The sequence below is a fragment of the Papilio xuthus genome, unplaced genomic scaffold, assembly GCF_000836235.2.
Source record: "Papilio xuthus unplaced genomic scaffold, Pxut_1.1 DF829660.1, whole genome shotgun sequence".
NCBI lineage: Eukaryota > Metazoa > Arthropoda > Insecta > Lepidoptera > Papilionidae > Papilio > Papilio xuthus.
In genome coordinates, this window is record NW_013528989.1 from 2,086,737 (window position 1) to 2,098,614 (window position 11,878).

General features: G+C 33.2%; 1 protein-coding gene across 1 annotated transcript; it reads left to right on the plus strand.

The window, feature by feature from the left end:
• The first annotated feature begins 63 nt into the window (after positions 1-63).
• On the plus strand, positions 64-9,499 carry Ssdp (Sequence-specific single-stranded DNA-binding protein). Its single transcript, XM_013309609.1, is given in 8 exon segments — positions 64-520; positions 1,614-1,826; positions 2,681-2,797; positions 2,800-2,826; positions 3,922-4,104; positions 6,319-6,441; positions 7,960-8,067; positions 8,538-9,499. Coding segments are annotated over 8 exon segments (1,251 nt in total). The 5' UTR covers positions 64-174; the 3' UTR covers positions 8,672-9,499.
• The last annotated feature ends 2,379 nt before the right edge of the window (positions 9,500-11,878 follow it).

Consider the following 11,878-nt stretch of genomic DNA (forward strand, 5'->3'; position numbering starts at 1 on the left):
ATGTGACAGTTCAGCTAATTGCCTGCTCGTAAATGAGAACAAACTAATTTGTCTATGCCACAGACGCCAAATGTCGCCATCGATCAATGACGTTTTGTGAAGTTGAATTTATTGATATAAAGCGTTAATGTAAATAATAAACAATTCCAACATAAACGTCGGCTTCCAGTCGATATGTATGCCAAGGGCAAAGGCTCTACAGTGCCTTCGGACGCTCAAGCTCGTGAAAAGTTGGCACTTTATGTGTACGAGTACTTGCTACACGTTGGGGCGCAGAAAGCGGCACAGACATTTCTGTCCGAAATACGATGGGAGAAGAATATAACGCTCGGAGAACCCCCCGGGTTCTTACATTCGTGGTGGTGCGTGTTTTGGGATCTGTATTGCGCGGCACCTGAGAGACGTGACTCTTGCGAACACTCATCAGAGGCGAAGGCTTTTCACGACTATGGATTTGTCAATTCCGGGTACGGAGTGAATGGAATTGGTCATAATGCCGGACCGGCGCCACCTAATGACGGTACGATGCTTATATACACTTATTAACATAAGAATAGCGCGAATAACTTACGAACGCAATGTATATAAGTTTTCTAGGACATTATATACTCTTATCTCTATATGTAAATAGTTTCCGTAGTGAAATCTTGTAACGCAAACTTTGACAATGTAATCTTGACGATTAGGAACTATGGTATACTTCTGGGACAATTGCTTACTTTAAAATGTTAAATTAAACTCCTTTTCTAGGTTCTGTGACTTACAAAAAATTTTTTTAGCTAAAAATAGATAAAGTTTGCTTTTCGAGTTATATCATAAACATTTTACATCAAAAAAACTTTGAATACTTACAATATATAGAAATCTAACATGGATTATGGATCTATATAAAAAAATTGCACCTCATAACTTCTTATTTATAAACTGCTTGCAAAAAAATGACTTTTTTCTAAGGAGAATGTGTTAAATTCAACCTTATATGTTTGTCTAGTTTAATTGCTATAGTAGGATAATTTATTTTGTGTATTCTACAGCTACCATATTTTAAATATGACATGTTACTCAATTCATGTTATTACTAGCTGTCCGCGACTTTACAAAATTAAAAAAACTAATTAGTAGCCTATGTAATCCAGTCTATGTTATATGTCTATGTCAAATTTCAGCAAGATCTATGCAGCCGTTATGAAGATACCTTTTAACAAATATTCATCTAAACATTCATATTTATAATATTAGTAAGATTATTCATAATCAGGGTTGTGTAGTCCAATAAACTTATCAGGCCTGGATAGATATGCTGTTGTCTTGGTTAGTTCTGTCAGATTCATAGTATTTCTGTTAATTACCAGAGAAAAAAAACAGGTTTTTATACTAATATTAGAAATGCAAAAGTTTAGATGAACGGATGGATGTTGTTTAGAAGGTATCTCTGGTACAGCTTAATGGATATTGATGAAATTTAGCACAGATGTAGAGCATAGTCTGGAAGAACACAGGCTACTTGTAAATTTTTTTTTAATTTCATGCTGAGTCACAAGCGACAGTTAAGAATATAATTAAGTCTTCTAACTAGTTTTACCTATAAGTTTAAACTAACTACATACTTCCAGGTATGGGAGGTGGTGGTATGCCACCAGGCTTCTTCCCCAATTCATCACTGCGGCCGTCACCTCCCGCACCACATCCAGGTTCGCAGCCATCTCCGCATGGACCACAGGCACAGCTTATGGGCACGGGCCAGCCGTTCATAGGGCCGTGGTACTCTGGTGGGCCACGGTCAGGTGTCAGGATGGGGATGGGCAATGACTTTAATGGTCCTCCAGGTAAATTAAGATTTTTTTTATATGTTTTCTGTGTTAGATAGATGAAGTTAGTTATAATATTATTTGTAACTTGTGGATAAAGGTAGTAATAATAATGATATTCAGATAATGGATGGCTTAATGCATAAAGGTATGGATTTCTGCTTATCTGGTCAAGAGTTGCCCAGCTATTTGCCTATTGTACTCCATATCCTATCACAAACCCAGAGCTTCAAAAAAACATATGTAATTAGACAAAGATTTAAGTATGTAAGTTGAAGTAACTAATACAGTTAAAGATAAGGCAAAACTCTCTATAAGTGAGAGTTATCGGATTCTAACGAACAACCTGCGTAAGCGAGAATCTTGGGTAAAAGAGAAACCTCTATAAGCGAGAAAAATTACATATTATTTTAGACTTTTGCTTATCCTGAACTTTATTATTATTTTTTTATAAATTATTAGCTGTCGCCCGCGACTACGTCCGCGCGGGATTAAAAGTAGATGTTGGCCGATTGTCAGACCTACTCAATATGCTCACAAAATTTCATGAGAATAGGTCAAGCCGTTTCGGAGGAGTATGGAAACAAAAATTGTGACACAAGAATTTTATATATAAGATTTGACTGAGATTTTGCTAGAAGTCAAGTTATGTTCATCACAGTAATATAAGTATAATTTAAACTAGTTGTAGCTCGCGACTCCGACTGCGTGGAATTAAAAGAAACTTAGTTACCTTTGTGTTCTTCCAGACAATGTTCCATATGCCAAATTTTATCAAGATTCATGCAGCTGTTCCGGAGATACCTTCTTACAAACGTCCATCAAAACATTCGCATTTATAATATTAGTAAGATTAAATATTGATTTCTCAGGTCAAGGTATGATGGGCAACTCTTTGGAGCGCGGTGGAGGAGGTGGTGCGGCGTTGCTGGGCGGGCCGCGTATGACTCCGCCCCGCCCCGGCTGCGGGCCTATGAGCCCTGGCGCTTATGGCGAGGCCCTCCGCCACAAGGACCAGGTAATTAGACTTCGATTGTAAGATTTAATTAAACAGAGCCCTGTAATAGTTCCTGGGTTCGAATCCCGACTAAACCAATGTGTTTTACATATGTACATTTATCTTATGTTGTTAGTGTGAAGGAAAACATGTTGATGCTGCACATTGGATCAGTGACTATGACCTAGTCACATCACTTAGGGTAGACTCTGAGACCTTCAGTGGGGATGTATGGCGGCAATATTATTTAAATTTTTATCAAGAATCATTGGTATATATAATTTATTCTTTTCTTAAGGAATAAGTAAGGTATGACATTTGACCTTTATATGAAACTAGCGGACCCGACAGACGTTGTCCTGTCTGCACGTCTTTAATTTGAATAAATTATTATAAAGTTAATATTTGATGAAAATTGTGAATCTAAACCATTCCCAGATCCCCTTGAACACACACAAAAAATTTCATCAAAATCGCTCCAGTCGTTTGAGAGAAGTTCAGTGACATACACACGCACAGAAGAATTATATATATAAAGATTTAGTAAAGATTTTTATACTGTCCATAGACAATAATTATAATAGAAAACAAAAAAAATTGTTTGTTTATGTTAACGGTTTTCGTTAATTCTATTGTGTTTGTTGTCAGAAGATTTTTAAGAAAAAAAAACAAGATAATTTGTATAATAATTTTAGCACAGATATAGAACATAGTCTGGAAGGCTAATATTAAGTCTAGCCTATGTCATCCAGGGATAGTGTACCCAACGATGAAATTCAAATTGATTCAGTAATTTCCGAGTCTATTCAATACAAACATAGAAATCTTTACTCTTTATTATTATAAAGTTAATATCTATCTGTATATATATAAAAGAAAGTGGTGTTAGTTACACTATTTATAACTCAAGAACGACTTTACCGATATGGCTGAAAATTGTTGAGGAGGTAGCTTAGAGCCAGGAGACGGACATAGGATACTATTTAATCATTTTTTTCGAATTTATGCCTTGAAGAGCTACCTTTTTAACTTATCTATATGTTAAGTTTTTTTATATATCCACGCGGACAGCTAGTAAGTTAATAACATGTCAAATATAAATTGACACATTTGTAGGCATGCCACCAATGGGCATGGGCCCGCGTAGCGCATGGTCTGGTGGTGGAGGAGGCGGGGGTGCAGCGCCCCTTAACTATAGCGGGGGCTCGCCCGGCGCATACGGAGCCCCGCCGGGCTCCAATGGTCCTCCAGGACCTCCAACACCGATAATGCCGAGCCCTCAAGACTCTTCGAACTCAGGTGAGTAGAGTGCAGGAGTTACCCATTTTTACTATACGACCACAATAACATGTGTAGACGTAAACTCTGAGAGACGCTGTTAATGACAAGTAAAATGTAGTCAAAGAACTAGTGATATAGATATTATCATACGTTTTAATAAAGCGTCAATAGCCTAATGGTTAAGGGTACGGATTTCCGATCATGAGATCGGGGGTTCGAATCCCGTCATTCGACTATTGTAATCCATATCCTAGCACAAGCCTAGAGCTTACTTGGTATGGTTAAAAAAATATTAGTAAATTTACAAAAAAAAATCTGCTAATAATTAAAAAAAAAAAGTCACCGGGGCAGAGAAATCTGGTTGACTATTTGCTGCTATTCCAGTGGAGCCTGGATAAGAAATAATTTTAAGTTAGATTCGGGTTAGAGAGAAACCTTTTAAGTCAAAGTAATTGTCTTGTCCCGGGACAACCTTCATAAGAAACTGGTTATTTCCGGTTTCTGAGTCTAAAATAGCAGTTTAAAAATGTCATGTCATGTCTTTGGCAACACAGATTATTTTGAACGGAGATTTTGGACTCGGAAACCCGCGGTTAGAGATATTCTTGCTTATCCAGGATCCGCTTTGAGAATTTGTATATTTTTTTTGTCAAAGTAAAGTTACATTTAAACTTAGTTTTGAATGTGTTAATAGCGTATTATGACGTCATCAGTTATAAATATCATGTTATTGTGTTCAGTGTATTTTTTATTTGAATAAATGGTAACTTAAAGTGAAAATTGTATGAAATTCTTTATTTTTTTATTATTTTAGGAGTTAAGACTAGTTTTGGTTGTTTGAATTTAAGTTTTTTTTGTGTTTTTTTTTTTTAAATCAATTGATCTCTTTTTATTTTTTATAAAGTATCATACTGTATAAAAAAATTCTTGTTTTTTTTTATAAATAGGATTATAGTTTAAGAGTTAATTTTTTTATGGAATATCATACATTTTCACTTTTTTTTATTTTAATTAATTTAATTGTTAATTATATATTTTGAGCTCATCTCTGTCCGTCCGGTGTTTTTTTTAATTATTTTAATTTAGACATTTCGCAGGAGTATTGAATAACATCACTAATTTGACAGGTATTTTTTGCATATTTTTTCCGATAGAGGGCGTTATAACTAATTGTGATACGAACTTGCATCTTTTTATTAATTTTTTTTGGTAATTACGTTAAATATTTTATTTTTCGAATTAATTTGACGATTTTTTATTATTTATTACCTTGAGTACAATTTTTTGGGTAAAAAAGCTAACACTTAGCTCTTCCTAAAAAAAAATTCTAATTTTATAAAGTTTTTTTTTAAAATATTGTATTTACAAAAGATAGATGCAAGTTTGTATGAAAATAGCCTTCTTTTTTATTTAAGATTATAACTTTTTGTCTCATGCGCCTTTTCTTTTATCTTTGGTTCTTGCTTCATTCTCGCTTAACTGTTTCGTGACGCTTTGGGGTTCTGTTTTCCCGCTTTTTTTTGTCACTAATCCTTTTCTGTTAGTTGTTGTATTAATTTCTAGATATAAGGTGATTTCCCAACTAGATTTTTCAAACACTGCAAAAAAAATTTTTGACAAGTCAATTTTTTTTAAATGACGTAATATTTGTGTTATTTCAGTACGGTTTTATTTATACTAGAAAAAAATGAAATTAAAAATATCGTCGAAAATTTAAAAAATACGTACTATATTTCTGTAAAAAAAATTAACGCGTTTTTTTTCTCGAGTGGGTTTTTTTGGTTTCTAGTTGGGAAGTCTTTGCCATCGCTCCCGGTCGGAAGTCATAAAACGAAATCATTCCTCGCTAGAGGGCAGCACTTCCACACTTATGACGTTTCGCTTCTAAAATGGCGGTTAATCACAATTTGACACATCTCGACTCGCTAAACGGCACCGGATCCAATGACAACTACCAAAGACTAAATAAAAATTACGTAGATACGACACGGAGCTATAAAAATAAATGTCCATTCGTTTGACCATTAAAAGAAAAACATTTTTTCGGGTTTTGAAATGTAATTTGAGCGTGTTTTTGTTAAATAGGTTTTATGACTTCTGATTGTTAGCATTACGCGAGTTGACATGATAAAAAAAAACGGCAAACAATACTGGCCGTAAAGAAACATGTCATTTTTGGGCGGGTGTAAGGAGGTTGTATTTGAATTGTGATCGGTCGGTATGACGCGACAGGCGGTGACAACATGTACACCCTGATGAAGCCGGTGGGTGGCGGAGCCCTAGGGTCGGAGTTCCCGCTCGCCGGCGAGCACGGGCCTGCGCCGCCGCACCTGCCGCAGCCGCCCGCCGCGGAAGGTGCGCCACACTTGTACACCTACGGCACAGATTAAAAAATATAACATGATTTGACACTTCGGCACAGATTATCCTAAGCACGTGTCACTACGTTTCTATTTAGTCTTTTGGTGTTTATTTTTAACAGATGAAATTATGTATATAACTGAACGGTGCTTTTTAACGAGTAAAGATTGTTTTTGTATTATTTATTTTTTTATAATTTTTTTTATGAATTAGGAAAAGGCAGCTGTAATTGTATTTTTTGTGTTTAAAAGTATGTTTACATGGTCTGATTGGTCCTTCGGTAATAATAATAGTAGAATCGTAATAAAAGCAAGGAAAAATATTAATTTTTGGCTGTATTTTTAGTAGATATTCCACATAAATGTAGCGAGATTTAGGAAAATACTTCAAATCAAGTTAATTTTTCTTTATTTAACATAATACAAAAGTGTCTTTAAATTATTAGTGTTACGATAAAGACATTACTTACAATATTTTAGTTACTAGATAGTAAAAAATCTTGAAGACATGTAAACATATTTTTAAAAAATAATTCACAAACACCCTGTGTATATATTCACGGATATTTAAGGAGAATGAAGCAAAATGCCTCTTAATTAAGTAGAGTTTTATTTAAAAAAAAAAAAAAACTAACATGTTACATTAAAAAAGAAAAACAATTTAAAGTTGTATATGAATCTATATTTTTAAAATTTTTTTCCTCAATTTGTGTCCATGTATATTCATTTGTTTAGAGAAAATAAATGATTTTTTAAATACATAAAGACTTTTAAAAGGCTCTATTCACTGCATTAATATCACAGCATTTGTAAATAACACATATAAAGGGCGATCAATTATTCAAAAAAAAAAATAAAAAAAAATCGAAATACGATATAGTAAAATTAAACATTCATTTTAAAGGTATAATATTTGAACACCCTTTGAATAAGCTTGCATAGTAATATGATATTTTCACGTAATGACACACCATTTATATACTATGTTTTTTATTGTAAATTTTATACGTGGTACGATATTTACGTAAGTCTCGTGTTACTGTGCAAGTGTCGTATAGATTATGAAAGGTATCCTACTAAAGTCTACAGATTATTGAATTTAATAATCTAATAAAATATACATAAAATAAATTAATTATTAAAATAAAATAAGATGAAATAATAAAAAAACACCGAATTATGAAGATCTGTGACTCTTGGATAAAATAAAACAATTAGTCTATTGCAACATAGTGTTGGGACTTACATTATCGATAAAACCGATTTTAATACCGAAAAATAAAACAAAACTAAATCGTATTTTAAATAAAGAACATAAAAACCGATGATGTTTATTCTATAATCTGTAGACTTAACACTTTCCGTGCCGATATTTTTATAATCTCTTAGATTTTGGACTTGGTCCAGTAAGGGGCACTGATCGTGTTAATTAAAAAACAATTAGAATGTATAATATTGTCTATGGTCCAGCTAGTGCCCAGTTGGCAGGTATAAAGCATGTAATGTACGCCAGGGCTAGGTGGAGTGGACGGCATGAAATCGTCCCCGGGGGGCGTCGGCGGCGGGGGGCCGGGGACTCCGAGAGAGGACTCTGGATCAGGAATGGGTGATTACAACTTAAGTAAGTTAATTTAATAATTATAGACGCGTTACTTAAGTTACTTGAATCTTTTAATAGCGTCTAGCTTTTGGAGCACAAAGTTGGAGTTTTTAAAGTATATATAGGAAGGAATTAAATTTGATTTTTTTGTAGCACAAATATAATTCGAAAATAGACAATGTATCCAGCTAAGTCTTAAGTAAATGTACTATATCCAATGTTCATATAATATTCAAGTAGTATTATATTTTAGTTAGTTAAAAGATCTTTTCTTATCTTAGTACTTATAGAAGCGACTTACCTTTACATTCCAATGAAAGCTAAAGTTGGTTAAAAGGTCACATCTAGTTAAAAGAAAGGATTTTATTAATATGGTGAATAGAAAAATGTAGAAAAGACAAAAGTCTAATAGTGAACTTTTATAATACCTTACTTTGTTTTGTAGCTTTAAATTTTCGTTAATTTTATCAATTTATACATATCTTTGTTAGGTTTCGGTGGACCCGGCGGCGATCAGAATGACCAAACGGAATCGGCAGCGATATTAAAAATAAAGGAAAGCATGCAGGAAGAGGCGAAACGTTTCGAAAAGGATCCCGATCATCCGGACTATTTTATGCAATGAGTGACGCGTCGACCCCGCCAACTTGCCAAATAAACAGTGAAATATCGTCGTATTCCAATCCAAATGAAGGCTTACATTCACTTTGACACACTGGAACAGGCGCGATGAGAAACATCAAACATATGGGAGTGTTCTCGTGGAGCAGTGCGATTTACTCGACTTCAAGTAAGTGAAACCGGTTTGTACCGGTTTATCTTGCATCTTATAGCCAATTTGGACACGTGTGCCCGCGTACTTGAACAGCTACTAACTGTGGCACTCAGAATTAAAGCCCCTTAGTGTCGATTTATGTGAAAAATACACCTAACATCTGACCAATAAACTAGTGGCTACATTTGTAAAGTTAAATCTCTGAAATCTATAAAGTTTCTGAGATCAAATAATCTGTATGAAACATATCGTCATCCCTGTGATTATCTTTGACATAACAGAGACATATGTTTTTAAATGGAGATTGGTCTCAGAAACCCACGGTTAGTGTAAAGCAGTTAGTGTCTATTTTTAAGTAAGGCTTTCATTTGGAATAATGGATAAACTATTTGTTTATTTAACAAAGTATTCTCATGATCTCAAGATTACAAAACAAATATCTTGGCGGGTTGGACGTAGTTTACGATCTGATAGTGTCTTCATATATCTACGGCTCGGTCATTCGGTAAATAAAAAAAAAATATTTATTAGATTTTAATTTTATATAAATGTTGCAAATTATCGGTTTTCGATGACGTTTTTCATCGGTTTAGTTATCGATATGCTGTCGGAACATCACTAATGCTGTCTATTTGACGTTTCGTGCCAATTTTTTTTATATTGATTTCGTTCATCAAATTAGAAAAAATGAAATATTTTACGTGTGATGAATTAGATTTCTATGTTCTTTTTATTAAATTGAAAAAGGTTCGTTTTGGTAGAATTTTTTTTTATTTTTTTTTAGTGTGACAAATTTAACCGGCCTGGTGAATGGCGAAGTTATAAGACAATATGTAGGGGATAAAAATTGACACAAAAGACAGCTATAAAGTGACCCGACCCGGTGGGATATCAAATTAAATTATGACAGCTCACTAACTAGTCTTTTTTGACAATGTCAAAAAAACTGTCACGAATTCTTCTTCTTTTAATTACTAGTGGGTCCTATCGATTAATTTCTCCAACGTCAAGGTTGAAGGTAATTGAAAACGTTAAAAGAAAGATTAAAAGATTAAATAGCAAAGAACAAAGAGGTAGACGGAGTACAGTTCTGTTTGACAAATGATCAGTTGATGATGACAGTTGCGACTCTGAAAAAGGACAACTGTCACGAATTGTTTTCGTACTATAGATGTCATGTTTTTTTCTCTCATGACAGTTTTCTGTGCCCATGTAGGTTTTATATATTTTCTGCCAGAACTAACCACGATAGTAGCTCATCGGCTTATATTCTTGTGTACTGTCCGACAAGTGACAAGGATCTTGTGACTTTACGATGAAAAACGTCAGATGATAAACTAGCGACATAAAATAATTGATAGGTATTGATTTGCGTACGATATCTATGTATTATGGTTTTATTATATTAGCTATATAGATTTTTATTTCGAATAAAATTCTACTTAAAAAAAAACTTGACAGGTGACATTTGTTTTGTTTTACAAAAATGTTTTTTTTTGATGAAATTGTTGCGTCTTTGAATAATTTTTTTTAATGATGCACTTGTATTTGATAATACACGAAAACGAATGTAATTTTAGGGGAAAAAATGGTTTGTTGGTGCAATAAAAAACTAAACTATGTGACTGTGTCACAAATCTGACAGTTGACATTATACCGCAGTCCTATAGTGTGTCTATTTAAGATTAGTTTGACATTTGACAGTTCACTAGATATGTGTTGACAAAAATCGATTAAGATTTTTTTCGATTTTCGATTGTTGTTCTCATCGCAATCGAATCGTAATTATAGTTTTTAAATTACAATATTAAATGTTTCTTCCCATTCGTATTTTATCCTTTATATCAACTATATAAAGAAATAAAACATTGCACCAAAAATATGGTTTTCAAAAGCATTCAAAAAGTTATATAATAACTAAATTATAGTAACCAATTGTTGGATTAATTTTATTACAAGACCGATTCTCGATAGCTCACAGTTATTCGTTGTGCGACAGTTCGACATTATGACAACCGTCCATTAAGTACGACATTAATCCTCATACAAAATTAATTCGATATTTTATAGGCGTCAGTTGTCAAATTTATCTTAAGTAGACACACTATAGTAATATTATTTGACCCGGTGAATACGTCAACGGAATTAATTCTGTCAGAATGTACTTGATATGGAAATTTTACTTTCACTGTTACCGGGTCAGATAATTTTGTCGCACTGTTTATGTTGATAATGGGGCACCGAGTTTTTATTTTTTTTTTAATGTGAAAATATGATTTTAGCAAGAGATAATATCTTCCAATTTTATTAAATTATTTATCGTATTATGTTTTAAGCTCTAATGTTCCTAGATTCTATTATTTTCATTAACATTTTCCGCCTAACCGCGTTTTCGTTTTGGCGCCAATTTGTGACAGTGACAGTGACAGAATTATCAAGTTCTCTATGGTATAGTCCAATCGTGAATGATAATCATGGGAGATTTTTTTTTAAATATATTTTTCTGTTTTTTTTTTAATAAATGCGATTATGTAAACATGCTCTGATGGACATTAGATTGTACATAGAACTTGTGTTTATTGTTAAATCATAATGTAAAGTTCTTCTATAAACAATTTAATATATGAAAAAAAAAATATTTTAGACTGGATTTACGTAGCATGGTTTTGGTAAAGTTTTTTTATATAAATATATGCTGATGGATTTATGTAAGTCGAGTTTTTGTGCTGGATGATTTAAAAAAAATAAAAAAAAAAACATCTGAATAGTGTTGCAATGCGTCATTTCAAAAACCGGTTACGACCAGTTAATTCCGATTCGCGTTTGAATTTTATCGATATGTAAATTCAACGAAAATCGGAATTTCGCATTTATTCAAGTTGAATTTTAATGGAATATTTATTGAGATATGACAGAAAAAATTTGTTTCATTTGGCGCGCGTTGTAACGTCCGCCATGTTGGTATCTATCGCATATCTATTTGACGTTTGAAAACGCGCGCTTTAATATACCATTGAAGAAAAAATTTACAGAATTTTTTATACCGACCGTGTAATA